The 27,006-nt window shown below is 43.6% G+C and overlaps 1 protein-coding gene across 1 annotated transcript; it reads right to left on the bottom strand.

Moving 5' to 3' along the window:
• Positions 1 to 878: 878 nt before the first annotated feature.
• On the bottom strand, positions 879 to 3,119 carry LOC133886489 (uncharacterized). The gene is made up of 3 exons (XM_062326177.1): positions 1,791 to 3,119; positions 1,196 to 1,746; positions 879 to 1,103 (listed from the first exon to the last, which is right to left on the bottom strand). Exons 1-3 carry the CDS (start codon positions 3,108 to 3,110, stop codon positions 917 to 919), a joined length of 2,058 nt encoding a protein of 685 aa, XP_062182161.1. The 5' UTR covers positions 3,111 to 3,119; the 3' UTR covers positions 879 to 916.
• Positions 3,120 to 27,006: the final 23,887 nt, after the last annotated feature.

The raw sequence follows: 27,006 nt of genomic DNA, 5'->3' as shown, positions 1-27,006 counted from the left end.
GTCACTAATGACTGGTATAGGATGACCCGTCACTGATGATTTTGTTATTAGTGACAGGTCATAAATTAACCTGTCACTAATGACTGGCTAGAATGACCTGCCACTGATGAGTTATCACAGGTGACGGGTGATAACCGTGACCCGTCATCTATGACTGGCCTAAGATAACCGATCACTGATGAGTCGTCATCAGTGATGGGTCACAACTATGACCCATTACTATTATCATCGGTGATGGGTCATGTTACGACCCGTCACTAATTTCGTATCTCCTTTATCTATTTTTCACACAGTGACCGTTTGTACAGATCTAATTTGTACAGACCATTTGATACAGGCGTTTCGAAAAAGCATCCCGTACGGGATTTCTGTAGTAGTGTGGGGGATGAAATGCAGTGTGGACCAGTAATTCAAACCAATACTGCATCCCAAATAAACTAGAAAGATGGGGCACATGGTGAGTTGGAATCGACATGCGACTCCTTTGTAATTAAGGTTGCAGGGCAGGGCGTCTCAGCATCTTGGACTTGGATAGTTGATTAACTGGCATCTTAGCATGTGCAAACACTAGATTCCGTATGCAAATTGCACATCAACATGGGCATGTGCATGTTGCGCATTTGTCAAGGTTAAAGGCTTGACCCTGCTCTGCAGCATCAGTTCGTTGGGTCTTTTAATTTTTAACCAAACAATCAAAAAGCTCATCACACATCAAACAGCCTCTCAACTACCGTACCGCTAATAAAAATGACACGCGATGTGCGATTTCCGAAGGATTAAATATATAGGTCTAGCCGGACCAGCTGATAGTCTTATGCAAATGCAACAAGGAATCCTTGAATGCATCTGATCTAGCCAAAGAAAAAGAAAACGGTAAAGACTTTCCATGTCATAGTTGATAGCGGTGTACGACTCATCACACATCCGAACTTTTAGGGCCGTAGTACGGTTTCGTTGGCTTCTTGATGATTCCGCCGTGCGTCAACAAAGCCCAGAGGTGGGTGATGAGCTCGCCGCCGGTGGCCAGCTTCTTGACGTGGCCCGTCACGCAATCTGAGGGCGTCACAGTCAGCAGCAGCTCCACGCCTCCACCCACATTTCGGCTAGCACATTCCACCGCACTGCCTCGTCAGGCATCTGGTCCGGTATTTGGTAGCCCAGCTTTATGCCGTCGGCTAGGATGGCTTCTTCATACGCACTCTCCTCCTCGCTGGGTTGGAATCCGGACAACTTGTCGAACATGTCATCCTTGGAACGGCAACCTTTGAGGTATTGCTGAATTCTACTCTGCAGGGCTTCCATCAATAGCCGCTCGTCGTAGATCTCGTTCGTCACCAGCTCGGGCGCTTGGAAGAGCAGGTAGGCGCAGTAGTTGGAGAGCGTAGTGGCCACCTCGCGACTGTCGGTGATGCCGTCGCCCGTACGGGGCCGTGACCTGCCGCCGGCGACAAGCCGCTTGGACAGCTCGGCGTCACAAATTGTGGTGGCGATGTGCCAAATCAGGATGCTGCCCACGGCGCCGTACGGATACCTTGAGGTGGACCAATCGAAATCCTGTAGCATGTTGTTCCTCTGCAGTGTGCGGTCGCCGTACTTGACATTCGACAGCCACTCCGACCGGAGTAACGCGTGGATTGCACGCTTCACCGTCGCGGGCAGGCTCCGCCGTGTCACCGTCCTTGTTTCCATCACGAGCCCCTTGATCCATCTGTGGAGCGGCATGCGTAGGAGGCAGGAACTCTCGTTCTGAAGGCAGGCATGGAGAAGGGAGTACTGCCCCACGCCCCCACCGAGTCGCTCCAGTACCTTCTTGTTAGCGTAGCACGGCACATCAACCACAGAAGCATCTCCAAGACGGGCCGCCCTTGCCACGACGGTTTGCGCACGTACCGGCACAGCATCTTCACCTTGTGCCAGTCCGACAACACCAGCGACAAGTACTGGAACATCTCCAGGATCAGGAACAGGACTATCACAGATCTAGCCAACCAGATGTCGAGGCCTGTAGTTGTGATGAGGTTGATATTGCCCCGAGGATTACGGTAGTGCAGCAACGCCGGGGAGAAGAGAGTGGACAGGCTCAGCGCCACGGCCGTCACGAACGTGGCCGTCTCCGGGATCAGAGTCTGCTTTGGCGAGGGGTACCTTGCGTAGAAGAAGTCGAACAGAAAGCCCAGCTCCACCTCGATCACCCGGTACATCCTCTCATAATCGTCACACAGATCCCCGCCGGCAAGGCCCCTTCGGACAAAGACAAGCGTCCTGATGTCGCCGGGCTCGTGGAGCGGGCTCCCGTTGAGGCGGCGCCGGATCAGCTTGAACAGGGCAAAGGAGAGGCACAGATCTTTCAGCTTGTCCGGGCGAGTGTTTTCCTTGCTTCTTAGCAGACTCCCCTCGCATTGCCACACTCTGTCAACCGTGACGAGGTCGTTCGTGACCTCTAGCTTGTACTCCCCGCAGCCGTCCTGCACATTCTTCTCACCGGTGACCACGTACTTGTAGCCTCTCATGGTGACCGGGTCGAAATCCCAGATGCTGCTCACGTACTCGTGACCCATATACTTGGAGATGAGCCAGTTGTTGGCGGTGAGGACGCGGTCCCGGCCAGCTGAGAGAAGACTCTGTAGGCGTATCCCGAGCTTGGCGACGTTCAGCAACCAGAGCAGCAGCAGCAGGATTTTCAGCTGCAGCTGCAGAGAACTGGCGTAGGAAAGAAGGAGAAGAAGCACGTAGATGACTTGAGCGGCCTGGTTGAGCATGGTGCGGGCCTGCTGGTCGGAGCCGTCGACGCTGCATGCGGCGATGCCGTCGGCGCAGCCGAGCAGGAAGCAGGCCCACACGACAACCAGGTCGTTGCGGAAGGAGCCGGACTGCATGAGCCCGATCGTGTAGGAGACCGCCGGGTAGCTCATCATCAGCGCCAACCAGACCACGAAGCGGAAGGCGGCGCTGCGGATGGTGCGGCGGCCGGAGCCGAGGAAGACGAGCGTGGCGAGCAGGGCGCAACTGACCATGACCAGCACCTCCACGCGGACCAGGAGGCCCACCGGGCTGGCCGCCCACGCCGTGGCGACGCGGGTGGAGTTCCGGACAGAGAAGTGCTGCTCCATCTGGCTGTGACACCGAAAATTCGAACTTTGGATTATTAGTTATCAGAGCAGCTCCAATGTACCTCCAAACCGCGCCATGGGAGCTGAGCGAGAGGAGTTTGGATCGATTTGTGTACTAGAGCAACTCAACCGTGGGGAAGATGTAGTAGATTCCTTTGTTCGCACCGTATTATCGGTTCGAACTCCAAGAACACAGGGAACAAAATAATGTTGTGCAGAGCTGGGAGCAGAGGCGCGAGCCGGGAGCTTTGGACGGCCCTCGGGATCACAGGCGGGTCCCACTACTGGTGGCGGGATGCCCTCCCCTCATGGGCATGGCCCCTACTGGTTCCCCACTGCCACCAGCCGCCAGTACGCCTCTTTGCAGAAATGAGGCCTTAGTAAAACATTAAAAGCTCGTATACGGTTAGAGTGGTGATATTATACTTAGTCGCCATGGTTATATAGAAATAATATTATTTTTAATAAGAAAAAAATTCCATCTCCTTTGTATGAATGAGGTTTTAGGCTTAGGATCAAGCGCTTATCACCATAAAGTTGCATGTTTTGACTTTTCCCTATCATATGAGGATTCCGATTTATTTTTTGTTGTTGTTTTTTATCTTTTGGGTTGTGTGTATTTTAGTCGTGAAGGGATCGAGAATAAACTCTTATACAATTATATTTTTTTATTATAACAATAAAAATTAATAAATTTTTATTTATCAAAAAAGTACGCCGTCCTTGCCACTCACCTTCGCCTGCTCCTGCAGTGGCTCCTGCCATTGCCACTGCAGAGCAATAAGGAATTTATGCACCTGGCACTAAACTGTGGTGTCCTCGCAATCCGCATGAAATAGGTGGGGAAACCATATATTGGAGATCAAATGTGCTATATGGCGGGTCCTGCGTACATGTACTACCATATTAATTGGTGTGTAACTAATTGTCAACCGAAGCCTTTTATTTGTCCAAATCATATGAACTATGGGTCACATTACTACAGAAAAAAATCATCACTACCAGTTTAAAAACTGCATTACAGCCCTTTTTTGACTCGGCAGTGAATAAGCGACAGTGATATGTATAATCACTGCCGCTTCCTGATCTTATTACGCTCGATTTGTATATTTATCACTACCGATTCTAACTATGAACTGACAGTAATACTCAATCCAGGATAAAAATAATTAAGCATTCATGCATTAATTTAAACGAGATTAGTATTACCATATTAATAGTATTTATATTATACTAATTACACCAAAAGTTGTTGTCATGCTTACAACAGTGTGCAAAACCCTAAACCGCGCGCAAAAATCCTAAACACGCGCGTCGACTAAGCTAGCTAGCTACCCGCGACCAAGATGATACTCAATCCACGACCAGAAGTCGTCGTCGCCGTCGTCGTCCTCGTCATCCATGGCATCGCCATCGTCGAGGTCATCCCCAGCCTCCTCCTCCTCTGACGAGCTCTGAGACTTCTTGGCCTTCGGCTTGTCGATGAAGAGGTCCCACACCTCATCATCCGATGATGCTGAGTCGCCGAAGTCCGAAGTCGGGGGCACCTCATTCGACGACCATGCCGGTAGGGCCTCCTCCTCCCCAGATGAGGTTGCGGGTGTGGGAGGAGTCCTCAGAGAAGGCGGTGGAGGCGACAGTGGATCCATTGATCGCGCGGTGCGGCGGCGGTGGAGGCGATAGAGCGAGAGCAAGCAAGCGAGAGAGAGAGTGAACGACATTTAAAGTGGTTGGGAGAAGCCAAGAAGTGGGCACGTGAAGCTGAACAGTCGCACGTGTGAAGACGTACAGATTTTTTAGTATCACTGCCGGTTCGTAAACACAAACACAAACAGCAATGATAGCCATTATCACTACTAGTTATAAAAGACACGTGTTTTGATGACCTAATATTGCTGTCGTTTCGTGTTATGAACCGGCAGTGATAATTTGAATATCACTGCTGGTTCGTGTTACTAACCGGTAGTGATAATCACTATCACTGCCAGTTCTTGCTGGCTCAGCTTTTTATGTATGCATAAAGCTTCCAAACCGGTAGTGATATGTTATCATTATCGTTATTTTTGAACTGGCAGTGAAGAGGGGGCGCAGATGACACTTTCTTTAGTAGTGTCATCTGATCGGAATCCAACGTTTTGCTTCCTGCGCAAGCTTGGCTCTTCGACCAAGGAGGAATTGAAGTGTAGACTAAGGACGGACACTCATCGTTTATGGCATGCAAACCCGTTTTTTACATATCTATCCTATCCTTATTTGGGTACCTTTACCCTTGCTATTGTTTTAGGTCATATCTAGTTTTCCTCGATTTGGTACTGCTCGCACAACCTGCACCAAAATAGTTCTTTACCCCTAGATATCCATACAATAGCACAACTGCCACCATCGCTCTCCATACCCATGCCATAGCCGCCACACTCCCTTGGCCCCCTTTAGTAGATTGCAGATGAAGTGATAAATTGAGGTTCTATTATCTTAAGAGGAAGACCAACTGCTATGTGTGTGTTGGTGATATGCCCTAGAGGCGATCGCGTATGCAGATTGGATTTGCGAATGAGATTTAATATGATCGAATGTACATTAGGGTTTAGAGTCATGATGTACTTTAATGTAATTAAATACCCATTAGCGTACTCTATATAAGAGGAGGCAAGAGCTGTGGGCGCATAAGTTAATTCGGTCACCAAAACTCTGGCCGCCACCTCTTCCCGAACTCCCTGCGAAACCCTAGTCGGGCACACAGTGCTAGCATACCGGCGCACGATGTTTCATCCCTGTACGTGTGGATACCGTGGAGGCACTGCTGCGATTGCTGTTGTGCTGATCGGAGACTAGGACACTAGGACGGGTTCGACTGCTTCCTCATCGTGATCGAGGACATGGTCGAGGCTTCCTGTTCATGGTCGATGAGGTGGTCGACGTGATCAACTACTTCCTCTATGTGGTCGTGAAGTTGGTCGAGGACGCAGTGTTTGTGGTCGGAACTGGTCGAGGACGCGGAGCCCATGGTCGAAGCTGGTCAAGGGCGTGACAGACTTGCTCGAGGAGCTCGTCGAGGAACTGGTCGAGGAGTGTGACCACCTGCGCGGGGCTGATCGCGGATCTGATCGAGAAGCTGCTCGAGGAGTTTGACGCGCACGACGTTCGATCGATCTACTCCAACCCTTCTTCCACTGCACTGCTCATCAAGTGGTAACGATCTATGATCTCCTACTTGCATGGTTTCCTGGGTAAATGCGATAGAAAATTTTTGTTTTTAGGCTAGCGTAGCCAACCCATTCCCCAACAGTGGTATCAGAGCCTACATACGTAGTTTTTTTATCTAGATCGGTCACATATAGATGACATGTGGTAGTAATAGATAGGATCTATTATTATTCTTGTGATCGGTTCATGTGATGGATCAGTCGATGCACGGTTTGGTAAAATTGGGATTGGAATGAGGTGTGAGTTGATGGAATCACACAACCGAAAAAGATTAGCTCGATCTACTACCTGGTCGTGTGTGTGACTTGCCCCTACCGGCTGGAATCACCATCGGGGCTAATAGCGCCCGTTGCTGCATGGTTGGAAGAATAGCAGATCGAGGTTGTATGTGTTGTCGTTGTTTCTGAAAAACCTCACACAATGATCAATATGATTAATCTAGTGGAAATTGAGGCATTGTGAATGACTCAGAATCGGCTTGATATGATCAATTTTCATAGCGATTTTCATAGCGGGACCGCCGTTGCGTAGCGTACACGCATAGATTGTTATAATAACATGTTCACATCGCGACATTAGAATTCGATTCTATGGTTAACTCATTTTTGCAGATAATGTTGTGACTATGTATGTGATGCATGTGTGTAATTTTCATGGCCTGTTTGTCATGGTTAATTGTAGTCAAAAGCTGTCATGTTATTGTATAATGGCCTACATGCCAACTTGTGATGCTTCATATTCTCATATAATTTGTTGCTAGCTATTAAGTATAGTAGTCTAGCACATGATCATAGAGACTTGAAGTATGATGACCCGGAGGACAGGGACTATGGCGATGGAGATCATCATGTGAAGGGGTCATACTATATCACAGTTAATATGATTGCCTGTGAAGATTATCTATGTTCCTGTCATACTATTACTTCATGTTTTATATGTGGTGGATATGATTACCATGATACAATAGCTTCCCTCAGAAAAATTAAGAGTAATTGATGCCTTTCTAATAGCTCACTAGAACCTAGTTGTATATGGATCTTGTCCTATTGTGTGGCGTTGGAGGGAAACTGTTTCAAAATATACAGTGGGAGTATCTGTTGATAAATTGTTTATTGGAGGGATACACACAAATATAGTGTTGAAGCATTGCATATATTTTGTTGTAGATTTTGGAAGTAGCTCCCCTTACAATTCCGAATTAAATTGTGACGATTGATATGAAATTGAATTGGAAATTGTTCTCATTGAATTATGCAAAAGATGTGTTTTAGAGGTTCTTGTCCTGGTGAACTAGCTCAAAGATGCTATCTTGTAACTCATAGAGTTTATAAGAAACGTCATGATTACTCACTTTATGTCCATTGCCTCACATTGAATATGATTCCAATATGATTGAAGGGCATATTGCTTCGTGGAGAACCAAGCTTGGCTAAACGATACTTGATCATGAAAGCCTCGCTTGTGTACACATTCAAAAAGTGGAGCATAGCACTTAAAGAGCCGTAGTCATACCATGATAATTCAAAGGGAGACCAGGAATACTTAGAAGTTCATGAGAAAAGAAAAGGAAGTATGACTTCTAGACCTAGATACCAATGATATAGACTTGGATCTTGTCATTTTCTCTTGTAACTCATGGGTAGTTGATACTAGAATCAAACTGGAGTTTTTGGCAAAATGTGAAGTTGATATACGCATTGGCAATATAGCAAATGGTTGTTGTGTTGGCCGATTGGCACTGTAGCTTCATTATTATCCTCGGAGTTTTGAATGGAATAAGTGTTATTCCGATCTTAACTTGACTATGATAATAAAATCTGCTTTGGAAGTAGAGGATTGTGGACAAATGTTGTTTAGCTTTCTAGCAACTTGGTCTATTAATGATCCATTGGTGAATGGATTTTGAGGATATGTGAGTCTATAAAATTGATTGGCCCCACTTTTATTTGGCAATGTTACTTTTGTCATATGAATAAGAGACGTATGGAGAAGTTCCATAGACATAGTCTTCAAGATTCATTTGATTTTGAATCATTTGACATGTGCGAATCTTGTTTACTTGGCAACATGACTAAGTTGCTTTTCACCAGTCTAGTAGAAAGGGCGAGTGAGTTATTAGCTCTTGTACATATAAATGTATGTGGGCTGAGGAGCTCTATAGCTAAAAGTGGTTCTCGGTACAAATCTGAATCCTTCAAAAAGTTCAAGGAGTTTCAGAATGAGGTACAAAATCATACGGGTAAGATAATTACATTCCAGTGATTGGATCATTGAAAACACCCTAAAATTCAATTTTTACAATAATTTAAAATTTTGCTAGAAATTTAATCAGGTGTTGCAACTTAGTTCAACAAGAAATTAATTTCTAAATTTAACTTGGCCTAGGATAAATGTTTGAATGCATTCATGCCGTTGTAGATGCAATAAGGTTTTATTGTGTGGAAAAAGTTTGCAAAATTTCGCTAGGATTCGCCGCTTTAAAACCTCTTTTAAAAATGTGTTGAGCTTCAATTGGAAAAGGCTTAGAAAATCAAGAAAATGCTTTTGGGCCGAATTCTTTTTCCCGGCCCAGCTCACCTCCTCCCCCTCCTTTTTTTCCCCACCCGCATGGGCCGGCTATCATCTTCCCGCGCGGCCCAAGCTAGCTAAGCCGACTCTCCCTCTCTCTCTCTCTCTCTCACCGCCAGGTGGGACTATTTAGTCGAGCCGACGGCTCCCCTTCTCCCACATTCGTCCGCCCGCCTCCCTGTTTAAACGCCGCCGCCGCCGGTTTCGATTGGAGCCTCCCCCGTTCATCTCCCCGCCCGAGCGCCGAACCGCCGCGTGCGGGTGCCCCTTCCCCTCCTTTCCCCTTCTTCAATTTGGTGAAACGGTTGCCCGTTGTCGTTTCCGGTCGCATGGAGCTAGCACCGGCATTGAAGTCCGTCCAGCCGTGCGTCCCTCTCCCTTCCTTCCCCTCTATAAAATCCGATGCCATTGAGTTCGCCGTTCTTTTGCGCACCCCGTCAAACCATCTCTATCCTTTCTTCTCTCTCGGTTTGCCGTCGCCATTGTCTCCGGTGAGTCCAACGCCGCTGCCGACATTCTTGCGCGCTCCGGACTTTCTAACCACCTTGCTGGCTTCGCAGGTGATCCCGGAGGAGTTCCCGCGCCTCCTCATCACCGATTGGGTGCCGGAGCCTCTTCCCCATCGCGCCCCAGCCGCCTCCGCCACTTGCGCTCATCGACCGACTACCTCGCCGCCGCCCCGACCTCACCGAAGCTCGGGGTAAGTTCGCCGGCCTTCTCTCTCTCCCTTCCGCCACTCGTCGGAGCAGCCCGGTCGCCGGAGCCCGTTTCGGCCGACTCCGGCCGCGCTCCTACCACCCCGCCGCCGTCAGCCGCCGTTCGCACCGCCGGACCGTGCCCGGATCAATCTCGGCCGTCGGATCTCCTTTGTACGGCTAGGATTATAACCCCTTTGTTTTATGAAGTTCGGTCCACCGTGGACCTATGGACCGGCCTTCAGGCCATGGTCCACGGGCTCATGAACCCATTTCACAAGCTTTTCTAATAGAAGAACAAATCAGTAAATGTTTATTGCGTCATAAATCACATTTCCAGTATAAAAATAATTCGTTCTATTCTCGGAATTAAACTAAAATTTGAAGTTAAGCCCCTCAAACTTCAAATGCTCATAACTTTTTGCTCGTAGCTCTGTTTTAGGTGATTTTTGCGCTCAAACGATCGTAGCGTCGCGTAGAATCTGTTTATATGGTTTTTATCTAGTTTTAGTACTGTTTGGTGTACTGTTCTTATGTATAATTATGTGCTCATGTAGACGATTCAGTCCAAGAGTTCGGGAATTTTCAGGAAGAAGATTTTGAAGGACCTGTGCATCACTTTGAAGAAGGCAAGTGTCTTGACCATGTTGTGAACCCACTTTTTACATAAAGATAGTCTTTATCAAATATGCATGCTGTTTTACAAAATGGGTTGTAGATGTTTCATCCTTAAGGTAACATTATGTTTATGCTTAGCCATACTTTTAGATGAACATGTAGCATGTAGGTGATGAATCATGAGTTATGAACTAAAAGTTGATATAGGAAATATGACATGTAAGCTGATGTTGTTAAGGGAGTTACCAACAAGGATATTTGGGGTTTTGGGCAAGAAAGGGTTATTCTCGGCATGGTTGGTTGAATGGAGATGCTTGGTAATCTACCCTTATGGGGTTATTGTGGTCTTGCCCAGACCATTTTAAGGACCGGTTCGTGGAGCGACCATCCATGGCAACAGTACAACCACGAGACCAATATGGTACATCTTGGCCTAGTAATTAGATGTTCTCCCAGTGTTGTATGAGCCAATTGGATGTGTAGATAAGGAAGGGTTACTTCCAGATTCTACCCGGCACAAGAAGGAGCTTCTGGGGTGGAGGGTTACTCCACTTATGTATGGCAGTGAAACCTCAGTGGGCAAGTGCATACTGGGAGACTCTTTAGAAAAGCCTCATAGTGATCTCTTGGCGCACACCCCGAAAGTGTGTAAGGTACCGACGAGTACCGGCAAAAGAGAAGATCACGACTCATGGGTAAAGTGTACAAACTCTGCAGAGTATCAAACTGAATATTCAGTCATGCTCACGGTTATGAGCGGCATGGACCCTCACATGATTAGTAGGATGGAAGTTTTTCAAGGATTGAGACTTGGTTAAATTCTCGGAGGTTAAAGAAGATCTTTTGGATATCTTTTTCCTTTTTAAAATAAAACTGCTTTTCCCTAGTATAGGGCTAGAAATTGGCTTTTATGCAAACAAAACCCTAGAAATTAGGAAAATCTTGAGTTAAACCACCATGTCATATTTTCTCCCACTTGTTGAGTATTGGAAATACTCACGCTTGTTGTTTCAGAAGGTGAAGCTTTTGAAGATTTCCCTGAAGATGATGCCGAGTTCTAGGCTTGTGGAGCTTCCGATCGACTGCCTGTTGGTGTGGAGCTGCGTTGTGTTTTGTTCCGCTGTGATGTATTTTTCTTTTAGACCCGTATGTGGTTATTTTGTAATAAATAACGTTGTAATAAGAAGCACTGTGTCTGTTATGCACTGATGACGTCACTATATGTATGAATAAACTGATCCTGGCATACATATAGTTTACACTTGGTTTTGATCTTAAAATTGGGTGTAGCAAATGTGGAGATGAATACTTGAGCCATGATTTGATGGTCATCTAACGCAATATGGAATTGTTTCACAGTTGACTCCTCACGACATGCCTCCATGAAATGGATGTCTAAATGGACGAACCGTACTTTGTTGGACATTGTTCGGTACAAGATGAGCCAATCTGGTCTTCCATTGTCTTTCTGGGATACGCTATAAAAATTGTTGCTTTCACGTTAAATAGGGTTCCATCTAAATCTATGGAGGAGACATCATATGAGATATAGGCCGGGAAGTGTCCCATGTTGTCTTTTCTTAAGATCTGGGGTTGCGAAGCCTATGTAAAACGTTTGACGTATGATAAGCTCACTTCCAAAATAGATAAGTGCTTCTTTGTGGGGTAATCTAGGGAAACCAAAGGATATTATTTCTATAAACGAGAAGAATGCAAAGTGTTTGTCATCCAGAATGGTGTTTTTCTAGAGAAAGAGTTTCTCTCAAAGAAAGTTGGTGGGAGCACAGTGCAACTTGAAGAGATTCGGGAACTATCAGAAAACATTTTAGCTCCTACTGAACCACAACTGGATGTTATATAACATGTTGTGGAAATACCAACCCCACATCAGTCGGAAAGGGTCAGTCGTGCACCTAAGAGGTTTATGTTCGTAACCACGGAGCAACGCGATATATTATTGTTGGACAATAATGAGCCCAAATACTATACGGAAGCAATGGTGGGACCAGACTCTGAGAGATTGCTTGAGATCCGAATTAGAATCCAGAAAATCAAGTTTGGAACTTGGTCGATCCACCCAATGGTGTAAAAACTATTGAGTGTAAATGGGTTTGAAGGAAAATGGGTAGACACTAATGGAAATGTTCGCATCTGTATAACACGATTGGTGGTGACAAGTTTCATGATAATTCAAAGTGTTGATCATGATGAAACATGTTGCCCATCGCAATGCTAAAAGTCTACCTGGATCATTCTAGCGATTGTTGCATATTGTGATATGGCAAATGGACATCAAAACGGCTTTCCTTTATGGAAACCTAAGTGAAGGCACGTATGTGATACAACCTAATGGTTTTTGATGGTCCTAAAATATGCTAGGAAGCTATGCAAGCTTCGATAGTCCATCTATAGATTGAGGCAAGTATATAAGAGTTGGAATTTTCACTTTGATGAGGTGGTCAAAGGAGTTTGACTCCATCAAGAGTGAGTGAGAACCTTGTGTTTACAACAAGGTTAGTGGGAGCACATTTGTGTTTCTGATCTCATAAATATGTATAACGTATTATTGATCGGGATGACAATCCAATGCATTAAGTTTCTCAAATCGTCATTGAGAAATGGTTTCAAGATGAAGTTGTGGGAAAGACAATATAAATAGGGCATAAAAACCTATAGAGATAGATAAAAGGAGGCCAAAGTGTTGGTATTTGCGAGAATTAGTGTGTGATGACACCTGATGAGCATGATATCCTGAATAAAATGCTCAGAAAAAGGCTAATAAGATTAAGCCGAAGAACGCACATTGATAAGGTATTGACATAGTTCAATATGCAAGATTCCAAGTAGTATCTTGCCAGTGTCATGCAGCATCAATCTTTGCGAGACTCAACGTGTTGTGGCACCTGATGAGCAGGGAAATCTTGATATCAATCACAAGTATTGTTGATAGTCTATAGGAAAAATCATCCTCTAGTACTGGATAAGAACGAGGATGTGACCATAGTTTTTGGAGGAAAGAAAAGGTCGTTGTAAATGGTTACATCAATGCTAGATTCCAAACCAACAAAAGGAATCATGGTGTGGAATCTAGTTTTATGTAAATGATTGAACAGTGAGCTAGAAATATTCCATGCAAGAACCGTTGCCTACTCTACAACTATTGCTAAGTACACCACCGCTTTTGAAGTCGCATTGGAAATTGCTTAGATCAGAAAATTAGTTTCTGAGTTATGTGTGGTTTGCAACGTGTTCAGTCCAATAGATCTCTATTGTCCATAGTTGACCTATTGCCCGATCACTGGGTGCATTGGTACCACCATAATTTTGAGTATGTACTTTGGCATGGATACATCATTTGAATTGAATGGAGAAGTGATGTAAATATATGCAATTGGTATTGGATACCTATCGGATTGGATCCATTAGCCTGTCTTATCCTACAACCTGAAAGAAGGTGCACTATCGAGCAATAGGTATTAGATACCTATGTGGCTGGCTCTAGTGTAAATAGGAAAGTTTTGGTGATATGCCGTAAAGGTGATCATGGAGATGATTGTATCACTTCTATATTTGTATTGTCTCGAGTAATTTGTTACGTTGTTCCTTGAATGACCATTATAGGTATTGATCAGCAAGTACATGACTTGTTCATGAGACTCATTGTTTGATGTCATTCTAAAATGGTTCCTGATTTCATATCATTATGTGAAACAATGATGATTCACAAACTAGCATATGTATTGATTGATGATCATATTTTATAGATCATAGATATGGAGATATCAAATCAATAATGTGGGAATATGTTAGCAAACATGGTGTTGGACAGACCCACCTCGTGACACTGCTGGGATAGTTAAGTGAAGTATCATCAGTTGTAGTCTCGAAAGGTGTACCTACAGAATCCTTTGACCTGATATCATCATTGATTCCCAGAATGTATAGTAACACACTTAGGGGCTTCCAAACGCTATTCTGTAACTGGGTAGTTATAAATGTTGCTTCCAGGTATATTATGAAGCATGTTGTGGGGTGTGAGCGGTCAAGATGGAATTTTCCCCTCCTACTTAATGGGAGAGATATCTCTGGGCCCCTCGAGGTAGTTGGATTGAGAAAGTGCATGGCCATACCAATATGATTAAAGAGTTAATCATGATGAATCCACTACTTGATCGAGTGAATGATCGAGCTATCACAAGGGTGGCACGAATCTCGCCTTGAGTTTGACTGGTATCGTGTGGTAAAGGGATTGGTGCATGAGTATATCAAGGTTCAGCTGATATGATCTTTATGTGTGCTCGGGAGTCAATATGTGCTACTAGGTACCACTATTGACTTGCAATTCGGAAAGAGTTTCCGGATAGCGGCCGTTTACATATGAACATAACGGGTCACACACTTAAAGGGATGGAATTTAAAACTTGCATGAATCGACTCTAGTGAGAGATTGTTCATGATATGCCCTAGAGGCGATCACGTATGCAGATTGGATCTACGAATGTGATTTAATATGATTGAATGTCCATTAGGGTTTAGAGTCATGATGGCTTTAATGTGGTTAAAGGCCCATTAACGTACTCTATATAAGAGGAGGTAGGAGACGTGGGTGCATAAGTTAATTTGGCCACCAAAACCCTAGCCGCCACCTCTTCCTGAACTCCTTGCGAAACCCTAGTCGGGCGCACAGTGCTAGCATATCGGCGCATTACGTTACATCCCTGTACGTGTGGATACCGTAGAGGCACTATTGCGATTGCTACGGTGCTGATTGACGACAAGGACACTAGGACAGGTTCGACTACTTCCGGGGCTGGTCGCGGATCTGATCGAGAAGCTGCTAGAGGAGTTTTAAGCGCATGACGTTGGATCGATCTACTTCAACTCTTCTTCCACTACACTACATGTCAAGTGTTAATGATCTATGATCTTCTACTTGCATGGTTTCCTGAGTGAATGCAGTAGAAAATTTTGTTTTTAGGCTAGCGTAGCCAACCTGTTCCCCAACAGTGTGGGCAGTGCACTAATATCCCAATGGCCCTTCTTCTCTCTTCCCTTCCTTTTGTACTTGTATGGCGGCAATGACAACCTTGCCATGAGATCATGTATGATGAAAAATTAACATAGTAATGAGTTTGGCATAGCAAAGTAATTCAATACAATTGCATAGGATGATGTGCATGTGTTGCTTGGATATGCTCGTGATGGCATAGTCACGGTTTTGATATTTATGCAATGCACTCATATGAATGGTGTTGCATGGACTAATCTTGAATCAAGTTGGAAGAACTAGTGCTTGTATGTGACTTCTAATTTGTTCATGTGCATGCCTATTTTATAGGAAAACATGGTCAATGAGGTGATCAAAACTTGGTCCAAGGAGGAACCAAGGTTCAAACAATCAAGGATGTTAAGCAGGACATTTGGGTTAGAAAACATTGCATATGCATGTGATGTGGCATTGGTGGCGCGCATGGAGGTGGTGCACAGTCTGGCCGCAACCGCTTGACTTTGATCCAGAGTATCTAGACACTGGACGGTCTGATTGCTAGTGGTGATGGTCTGACTGTTAGTGGTTCAAAGACGTCCAGAGTTTTTGGACAGGTGACGGTTTGACCGCTAGTGGTTCAAAGACGGTTTGACTGCTAGTAGGTCAGAAACGTCTAGAGTTTTTGGGCAAGTGATGGTTGACCGCCAGCGAGCACGGTCCTATTGCCAGTGCATGATGATCTAACTTCTAGTGGGTGCAAACTGACCATTAGCGATAGAGAGTCTTCCTAAGGGCCTGTTTGTTTGGGCTTCTGCAAGCTGTTACTTCTCCAGAAGCCTGCTGCTGGTAGAAGCCAGCAAAAGACTGCTTCTAGCTTCTGTGGCTTCTTTAGTAGTAAATACTGTTTTTGCTTCTCAAAAACCACAGCCAGAAGTCAGCAAAAGCAGACCAGAAGTCAGAAGCCCAAACAAACAGGCCTTAAGTCTCAGTACGAGGCATGGTTTGACCATTTGGCGGCGATATATATATTCTATAAATACCATATATATAAAGGGTATATGATGAGCATGTATATTTTACTTAATCCAGGGCTAGTCATAGCTGTCATAGAGTAGGGTATAGAGATAAAATACAGGAGAACTAATCATACCAAATAGGGAAGTTATTCTTTATTCGAGAAGGGGTTGCTAGATATTTGGGAGTTTAAAAATTCGAAAAGATTATGCCTAGAAGAGTCCAGTTAGGTCACGCCTGAGGTACCCTGACTATAAAAGAAGGGGAGAGGGCAAGTCCAAGACAAGCCAATTCAAGTTATTAGAAGCCTTACAACAAGCAACTCACGCATTCAGATCTCTGAAGTCGTGAACCCCCAAAGCATGCCTAGTCGGATAGAATACCAGCACCCATCGAATATCCACGGCAGAATCAAGTCTCATTAGACTTAGGCTTTAGCAGAAGGAGCATAAGTAAATCCTCCTAACTCTTAGGATTAGATCGACATACATCATCCTTTGTACTTTCTGATCCTAAAAATAATCAAGGTAAGATAGGACATAAGGCTATTATCCAACTCAGATGCACGAATCTGTATAAATCTATGTTCCTCTTTGCGACATTCTTCGACAACCACATAGGTATCCCTATTTTTACGTTGCAAATAATAGGCAGTTGTGTATAAATCCTCGATACCATCAGTGACAGCGGTCTGACCGAGAGGACCCTACGGTCTAACCATGGGGAGTTGTTGTTTGACCAATGGAGGTTGTCAGACCTAAGTAAGTTGATTATGAAGGTTTTGGTGGTCTGACCACAAGGTGGAGTGGTCTAACCGCCGGAGGTGGTTTGATCTGTTCATGTCAGTTTGGACTTGTTCTCCAAGTTGAACCATGTCGGAACGGCTTGGGGGCTATACATAAAAGGGATCACGACCTGTACAGGTGCGACTTGACTATGACGAAGCCTAGCCATTGATTCTAGAAACAGAAAGACGCTTGTGCTGGTGGTTTTTGATCTAGAGAGATAGGAGAGAAACTCATCTAGGGTTTTGGATTTTGTGGAGAAATCTTGTAAGGATGCTTTTCAAAGAAATCTTGTGAACACAGCTAGTACCAATGAAAACTGTGCATGGACCGACAAAAACCAGAGAAAATGAAACATCTGGAAAACATGTTTTTTTTTATCTAAAGCACAAAACTTATTTCGAAAAATGTAATTTGAACTGCCTCATTGCTCGCCTCACCATGTTGCAGTGTAGGATTGAGAAACATTGGGATGTTTGGCGACCCTCAAGACGCTGATGAACATGTTCTTCAGAGCTTCTGCTTCTGTTTTGGTCACAACTGATGTTGCTGCTGAGTACCAAGTAAATATGTCCTCAAGCATAATGAACTCCGTCATGCATATATGCAGCTATTACACGATTTAATGAACGATCGATAATGATACCATGTACTACAATACGGGTCAGGCTAGTCTCTGGTGCTTAATGGCTTCAACCATCATCCTCGTGGCTGCTGAAAGCCTGAAAGTGACGGTCCTCAAATAGCGCGAGCAGTTTCTCAAGTTCACTTCAAGTTTGGCTGATTAGTTCAATCATTTAGTCAAGAGTGAGTCTTCATCACTAATACTGAAATCTTCATCAGTACCCGTTCAAAATCACAATCAATACTAATTTAACCGGTACTGTGCAATCGCCAGTGGTTATAGGTCATCATTGTCGGTTTGAGTTACGAATCTACATTGATAGTGATACATTGATAGTGATATCTACACTATCACTAACATTTTGATCCAAGAACCGGCAGCCACAGCCTATTTCCACTACATATTCATGACATATTAAGGTGTAGATAGACAACGGAAAAAAAAAAGGATATTTGCAAAGTGCCGCCCATGGTTTGCATCACGATTATTAATAATGATCCAAATATTTGCAGGTAACCCCTGATTTGGATCGCAGCTATTAATCATGGTCCTAAATTTTACAAATAGCCCCCTGGTTTGGACCCACTAGCTCCTCTTCTCGCCTATCCTCGTCCCTGTTCTCTACCCTGGCCGGAACCGTGAATCCCCATCCCGTCTCTTCCCGGACCGAAGCAATGGCGTTGGCAGCAGTCTCTGCTGCTGCAGTGGCCGGTACCACTTGCTGTCGCGAACACGAGGATAGATGGTGACTGGCATGCGTTGGTGGGCCGTGATCTTCCGCTTCTGCTTCAGTGCTTCTGCTTTTGTCACAACTGATGAACATGTTCTTCAGTTCTTCTGCTTCTGCTTTTGTCACAACTGATGTTGCTGCTGACAATACCACCCCTGTTGACAGTACCACGGTGGACCAACCATTACAACCCCCCTTGGTCCATAGCCCAGTAGACGCTGACAGTTGAGTTGTGTCCCACATGTCTCTGTTTGGTCATTTTTTTATTTTTGAAATATATTATTTGATATAGGAAATCCTTTTCGGAAATTTCAACGATTATTCTCCCCTTTTATTTTTCTAAAATAATTCCTCCGGACAATCTTCCGAGAGCTGTTTCTCCTATGGTTTTAATAATTCTTCCACTAAAATTCATCTAAATTTAAGATAGATCTATCTATGATAATTTCATAATTTTTAGGGCTCATTTGAATTTTTTTCCATAAAGATATAAATAACCTTTTAGCTAATGCTTTAATAGTTTCAAAGGTAGGTAAATATGGATAAATATGTTTTATACTTAAATGTACATTTTATTAGGAATGAATAGTATCTTAATTAGTAGTTAATAAATAAATGCCCGATGATTAGGACCATAATCTTTTTGCAGCTTTTTGGTACCAACTGGAATATGATGACCTTACGGCTATCTAGGACCATAAGCTTTGTATTCTGATAGCTTATAGCTTCCAAGGACCATAATCTAGGCCATAAGCTGTCTAGAAGGGGGCCATAGATTTTAGCTTCCACAATCTTTTAACAGCCCCTAGCTTCCACAATCTTTAACACCCCCCATTGCCTTATTAGTGTGTATCAATCCTACAGTCTCAGGGGGCTCCAATTCCTGATGTTGTAACCATCAAATTTTCGTGATTCATGCTCAATGCTGCTGGGAATTTGTGGTAAGAAAAATTCACGTGTTCGAAGACCCACCGACACCTAAATTTGTGTTCATTCCTACTATTACAACTAGTTAATTTATTTTGGAGTTACAATCATTTTTTTATGTAATTTTCAAGTGGTATTGTTATGACAAAAAGCTGCATCTAATGGTTGAAGTGTTTAGGTGCTAAAAAGCCTTGAAAAGCCCGAGTGCCATATAGACGGCCTGTTTAAACACTTTTGACGCCAAATATAATAATATATTTTTGTGTACTTAACTAAATAGCTTAGATAAATGTTGTCAGCCAAATTTTATAAAGGAAAGAAGGTAAAAATGAAGGCAATATATATGAAGTGATAAAAAATTGGTGTGCATGTTTCGAAAAAGGTTCATTGATATTTGTAAGAATGTACAAATTAAGTGATACATCATCGTAGCAGACGCTTGTAAAATTAGACAGTTGGGTGCTTTATGTGTTGGAACAGAACCCTCCTCAAGCCTGTTGAACAAGTTGGAGAACATCCAATTATTTAATGCCAATCGGCGGCACTTCATTGAGGCATGCATGGGGCAAGAAGAGCGCTAACATGGCGGACTATGGCACGGCGGGCTTTGATAATCTCGTGGGAAATAAATTGTATTGGAAACGGGGTCATACGTGCCTGCACATGGATCCAGTAGCAAAACGTGAAACATCAGAGGTTAGGGATAAAGAAAACATTTAAGGTATCGAACTCGTTCACCAAAAACATAAGACGAGGCTTCCTGTAAATTAAGAATAAGGAAAAGGGGCGCTTACATCCATAGGTTTGTTCGTCCGCTGATGCGAGGCTGCTGCCGCGGAGCAAGATCACCAGCAAGAGGGCAGCGATCAGAAAGTAGCGCCTTGCCGGCATGTTGTATGGTATAGAGCTTGCGTGTATGTAAATATTGGGAACGAGGATTTGAACCCGGATGGAAATGACTCCAGGTAGAACTGGTGAAGCATGGCGTGTTGCACATGCAGGATTATGTTGAGCATTGGATGCTTTGCATGTTTCTTAAATGGAACGGGGGTAACACCCTATGTTTCGAAATGACCACCACATCACCAAGAGTCTAACAAGTTGCGCCCGCACACCTCAACGTTTTGAGATAAACCGATTTCATTTTCTACCAACAATAAGTCTATGTTTAACACATTTATATATCAATTTATATAGAATATATTTTTTGGGATTCAAGAAAACCATACGTAGTAACCCTAAAATAAAGAGTTTTACTAAAAAAATAATCCACAACTAAGCAAAATAGGAGAAAAATAAAATTAATTTTTTTTACTACAAGGTGACATACACACCACACTCACACACCCACGTGGGCGTCCCTATCACATCTATACTCTATAACATGCACAAGTTGTGGTAGAACCGAATGACCTTCACCGTTCACCCGAGTTGATCAAACGGTTACCGTGCAAAAATTCACTTCTTTCTCCTTCTAAAAATACATTTAATTTCACATTAATTAACTTTTATATCTAGATAGCCAATATTTACCTTCCATACATTCAAAAAATACATTCAATCTCTTATTATTTACCTTCCATAGCTAGACGTCTAATATTTACCTTCCATACATTGTTATATCCTTAATTGATTTTACGTGTGCGAAACACATGTGTAGTTGTTAGTGCCTATAAATAATACAGCTGAAAGCAGCAAACATGTGGTAAATCGCGGGCACCAGAATGGTAAATCGTGGGCGCATGAATTTAAACCCTGGTGAGTGGAGTCATATCCTCACGTTTTCACCACCAAACTAAGATATGATTCCATATAAAATTAAACTTAAATTACAACAAATATCAAAAACGCTAAAAACATCTATCAGAAAAGACAACAAAAATATGCCCTACTCATTTTGGTGCGCCTGGATTATCATGCTGTTAATTAGTTAAGAGGTTATCGTCGTATACAGATGTCATACCCTTCATTCTATCGTTGTAGTTGGGGACAAAGTCGACTATATGTCATTGAATAAATCTAACTTCTACGATCTATCAAATAACTCAGCTTTTACTCTGCGCCATTCGAATTTTAATTTTCTTCACTTCAAGCCAGCGTCGTCATCTTTTCATACTACTCTCTGCGTTCAGCATGTCGGATTATTGAAAAATGCCATTATTTCTCTCTCAACTGCAGCGGAGCACCCAGAGGCTGCACGTGTCCGCACGTGCTATGCACCTTCTAGGAGCCCAGGTGTGCAGGTTTTTTTTTGGCGGTCCAAAAGCTATCTCCTTTTACTACCTCGGTTTTCAAATACTTATCACTCTTCATTTACCGTGTCAAGTTTAACTGTTTGTTTTTTTCTAAAAAAGATTTATAGATATTTGAAAATATATAATACTAGTAAAATTTATTTCTTGATAAATCTAATAATACAAAAAATTTAAATATCCATAAATGTTTTTTAGAAAAAAAGGACAGTCAAACTTATTACGGTAAACGAGGAGTGCCAAGCATTTGCAAACGGAGGTAGTAACTAAAAATGCACTTTCTCATAATTGTTAGTTTATAGTTTTGAGTTCCACTAGAGATACAGACCATTTGTACAACTCATTTACAAACAAAAGATCAAAAGGCTCAAATCACTTGAATGGTGACTCACTTATGAACCGATGAGGCAAAAACATATGATTGTAATGGAGTTGAATGAATAGGTTGTACATGAAATGTTTCTCTATTTTTTTCTTAGTTTTGGAGACCAAATAACATGAGTGACGATCCATCTATCCATTGATTGATCTACTTGCACCCCTACTGGCTGCGACATATGATTGTACCAAAGTGAAATGAAAAAAAGGCAAAGACCAAGTCGGACAATAACCCACCGGCAATGCTGCCGGCGGAGACGTCAGACTGTCGAGTTGACCTCCGGCAAACCACCGATCTTGTAACACCCTGTGTTTCCCATTATGCAAATTTCACTAAAATTTGAACTTTTTAAATTTACAACAAAATAAACTAATGGATATGAAGCATCTAGGCTCTTAATTCGTGTTTTAGTAATTAATGATAATATATCTTTGTGGCTAACATGTTTGAATGAGTTATGAAAAGGTTAGTCGCAAAGGTGTTGCGGAGCTAGAAGTTGCATGAGTGGAAAGCATGAAGAATGGCTAGCTCAAGGCAAAGGTATAATTGTAGGGCATTTTCTTTTACCGGTCAACGGAGATTAGAGAAGGAAAACTGACTGGATTGATAGGATAAGTGTCATCTACTAAGAGGGGTTGAAGTGTTTACTTAAGGTTTCTATGGTACCAAATTGCTCAATCTTGCATTTCATATAGAGTTAAAAATTATAGTTTAAGAAAAATCGTCGAAAAGACTGCATTTGGGTGCTCCTGTGTGATGGCGGTTTGACCGAGCTAGGCGGCGGTCTGACCGCTGTATAACAAACTAGGGCAGTCTTGCCTCTTTGAGAGTGGCGGTCTGACCAGGGCGGTCTGACCGCTGTATAAAGTCTTCTCAAATTCTGAGTAAATCTAAGTCTCGGTCTGACCGTGGGCCTTACCGGTCTGACCGAGAATCACACAGAGAGTTTTTGGTCCTACGGTCTGACCGCAGGGTCCGTCGGTCTGACCGCCAAGGCTGTGCCGGTCTGACCGAGAAGGATGGCGGACTGACCGCCAGACTGTGTCAGAATTAATTTCGACCGTTGTCTGTAGCCATTGTACGGCTGCGGTCTGACCACCACTGGTGCTGCAGTCTGACCGCCACTTGCGCATAGCTGTCAGAACGGTAGTAACGATTAGATTTTGGGTAGCAGGGTATATATAAGGGCATGACTGGTTCATTGAATGTACCTCTTGACTCAAGCACATAAATACAACACTTTGAGCTCTAGCCCTTCACTCTCCCTCTCCATTAGCTCGGTGATTGCATCTTTGAGAGATTGAGAGCAACTAGTACATAATTTCAAAGAGTTTGAGTAATTTGGCACTTGTGATCCTTCAAGCAAGCATCATCAACTTATTACTCTTGGAGGTTGTCGCCTCCTAGACGGCTTGGAGGTTGTAGCACTGTCGATCCCTTCAAGGAAGATTGTGAAGGAGCTGCGGTGGTGATTGTGAGAGGCTTGAGCATGTCTTGCCGGAGTGGTAAAGTGCTTCACTAGTGAAATCGAGGTTTTGAGTAGTTCTTTTTCATTTCCGGTTTAAGGTAAAGTTGTTCGAATGAGTCCTTTCTCGTGTGAGAATTGAATACTTGATAGAGAAACGGTTTGAAGCTTGAACTCACCTCAACGTGGATTAGGGGCGATCGGCAAATCATCGATACCATAGGAAAAAAATCTCTCGTGTCATCTTTGAGCAATTCACCTTATCATTGAGTTATTTACTTTCATGCAATTTACTTCAAGTAATTTATCTTCCTAGATTATAAATTGTTACATATCACCTTAGGTTTGTAAACCTCAACTTAACTCTTAGTTATTCTACATATTGCTCTAGTGATCCTTAGTTTATTTTCAGAAGTTTTTTTTGATCGCTTAGCAATTAATTTAAAAACCGCCAATTCACCCACCTCTAGTCGGTATCCTTGATCCTGCTGCATATTAATTTGACCAACCGTCATGAAGTCACTCCCAGCTTAAATTTTTGAATTTTCAAGCATGCTCTAAAACCTCACCACCCTGCATTTTGGATTTCCTTGAAATTTATTGGTTTTTATTTGGCAGTTTAAATTTGAAATTCTTTCAAATTTGAACAAAATTAAAATTCTGAAAATATCAAACCAACTCCAGAAACTAAAATCCTCTCGGGCCAAATCCCCTATTCCAGCCCATCCCAACCTTCATCTATTTTCCTTTTCCTTCCTTTCCCCACCGGGCCGCAGTCCTTTTTCTTTTCTCGGCCCACTCTATTCTGGCCTGCCGATTTCTTCCTGTCTTCTACCTCGCGTCGGAGCATGGATGTCCAGTTCTTCCCGTCGCCTTTCACTTTCCCCAGACTCGGCGACTCACTGAGCAACGCCGATGCCATCGCATATCACGCAAAGTAGTTCGCCGCGGTGCCCTGCAAGGCTGCAATGCATCATGGCGCCATTTCCCGCACGAAACCGCGCACGCGAGGGCCGGCCGTGCCGTCGCCGCTGCCGATGCCGATGCGTCACGGCCACACGCGCGGGCCCTGTGTGATATGAACCCTACCTACGCTGACTTCAGATGAGAAATTACTGAGCTCAAGTGGAAACTTTTCTTCCTATAAGAGGGACTGTGAACTCATACTTTGGAGGCAAGGAAGATGAGATGGCCGGGGCATGGAGCTTCGAGTACATAAACTTTGAATGGTTTAGTTAGAAATATGCGTTTTTCAGTAAAAATAAGGAATTTTAAGACCTCCGTGCGTTTGTGTAAGCTAGCGACCGGATCTCTCTCTAGCATGAGATACAAAAAGAGAAAGAGAAAATAGGACAATTGGGCTTGTCAGCTTCCATGGCCTCAAGGCACGAGTGTGCGGACATGCGTGTAAGAGAACTTGGAAGCTTTGCTTACTCATCCAAATTATAAAGAGAACCCAACAAACTAATTGTTTTTTTATGGCAACATATATAATGTCAGCAAGAAGCTCTCGCAAGTGCCATATATAATGTCATCAAGATTAGAAAGAGAACCCAACAAACCTATATGTGCTGCTAGCTTACAAGTGTTTGGTTCCTGCGCACCATGCTTTGTGACATGCAACCCGCAAGTGTTCGGTTCCCGATCGAGCCACACAGTAACTTTGTAGCGTTACTGCTTTCCTTGTAGGCAGAGCAATTTAAATAGCTCATGTGGAAAAGGTTCCCTTATAAGAACACTGCAGAGCTTACAATTCCCAAGTCACACATCATGAGTTACCTTCTCGCTTGGCTACTCTAAGATCATCTCCAACTATATTCCCTTCTTTTCATTTCTTTTTCGATTCTCTTCTCCGTTTCCATTTCCTATATTTTCTCTCATCTCCAACAGCTTCTTTTCAAAGGGAATCGTGAATGGAAAGGAGAGAGAATCCCGTTCTGAAAGGAATGACCTTGGGAATCCCTTCGTGACGGAAACCGTGAAGGGAAATCGTTGATAAAATTGTGCCTTGATAATCATCCCTGTTTTCTTGAGGACAAGCCATCAACGTGCGCATTGTCGATGTTTTGAGGAAGAGATGAACTCAACACTCTGCATGGGACTTGTTAATGTTCCTCTATGTTTCATTCCTCCTCAGAGCATTCAACAAAACATTTCATAAAATCATGGAACAAGATCCTGTCACGATCCCCGCGGCGCAAAACGGAGAAGATGCAGCAGGGATCGGAGAGGAAGAAGAACAGCCAGGTTTAGAGGACAGAGGAATTGTATTAGAGAGGGGTTTAAGAGTTTGTTCCGTCTTCTCCTCCTCTGGTTCTCTCTCTCCGGTTATTGCACTCCGGGTTCAGCCGAAAATGGCAAGGCTATCCTATTACACAGCCCACTCAGACAATGGGTAACGGGAGTTAGGCCGACGAGCTCTTTGTTCGTGCTGGCGGCCTGCTGGTTCTTTCCCACCCTGGCTCCCAGCGTTTGTGTCCATCGCGCCCAATCCATCACGCCTGTACACCACCATGACAGATCCCCCCGAAAAACACGGAACAAGAAACGATCACAATGTATGAACACTCCTGAATCCGAAGGGATCATCCAAATCGTGAGATGGTAGCTTGTGCTATCTTCGTGGTAAATATATGTTGTCATCAAAAACCTCTGTTCTTTCATCTAAATAAAAAAAACTCCGTTGTGTTTTCCCAAAATATTAATGAACATGTACCTTTACTTGCATGTTGAATTATGGGGCGGGCTACAAATTCATGGGCGAGCCCAGTTAATAAGCGCATGTGCAAAACATCTGCCTATAACGGGTCCTGAACTCTCAAGGCACACTGTAGCGAATATGACTTTTTTTAAAATATGTATGTGATTTTAGTGATTAATAATAACATAATTAATGAGACTAACATGTTTGTTAAGTATATACTTTAGTATGTCTTGTAGATACAGTGCATGAAGAAGCCACCAAAGCTGAACTCAAGAAAGTTTGAATTAGACCAGTTCAGAAAAAGTTGTTAACACCGGATGGTTCGGTGCTCTGAAAGTTATACACACCGGAATGTTTTTACTCAAAAGAGAAATTTGAAGTACCCACCGGATGGTTCGGTGCTAGAGTGTTACGTACACCAGAGGCTTTGCCAGAGTATTTTCTAGAAGGTTTTCGTTGAAGACTGAATATCTGCACGCCGGATGGTCCGGTGCTCGGAGGTGTTCACACCAGATGGTTGCATCGGAGCATTTTTCAGGAGAAGATCTCAACGGCTAGTTTAGCGTGGTTGTACATGCCGAATGGTTCGATGCCCTAAGATCTACACGCCGAACAATGAACAATGTAGAAGAAGTGGCTCGGTTGACTAAAGTACACACACCGGATGGTCCAGTGATAAAGTTCAAGTTAACAACGGAATATCCGATATTCACAAATGTGTTTGAGTGGGGTTCCAACAGCTAGTTGCTATTGCTGTAAACACCGGATGGTCCGGCGTTGGTACTTCTGTTGACGTCGGATCATTCGGTGTTCATAGTTTGTTTGAGCCGTTGAAGTAATGGCTAGTTTGCGAGTTAAGGCTATAAATACCCCTCACTCGGCCATTTTAGTGTGTTGGAGTTCAGAGAAGCTCATAGACACCTGAGAAGACATCCAAGCTACT

The sequence above is a fragment of the Phragmites australis genome, chromosome 12, assembly GCF_958298935.1.
Source record: "Phragmites australis chromosome 12, lpPhrAust1.1, whole genome shotgun sequence".
Lineage (NCBI taxonomy): Eukaryota > Viridiplantae > Streptophyta > Magnoliopsida > Poales > Poaceae > Phragmites > Phragmites australis.
This window is presented reverse-complemented; position numbering and strand designations above follow the sequence as displayed.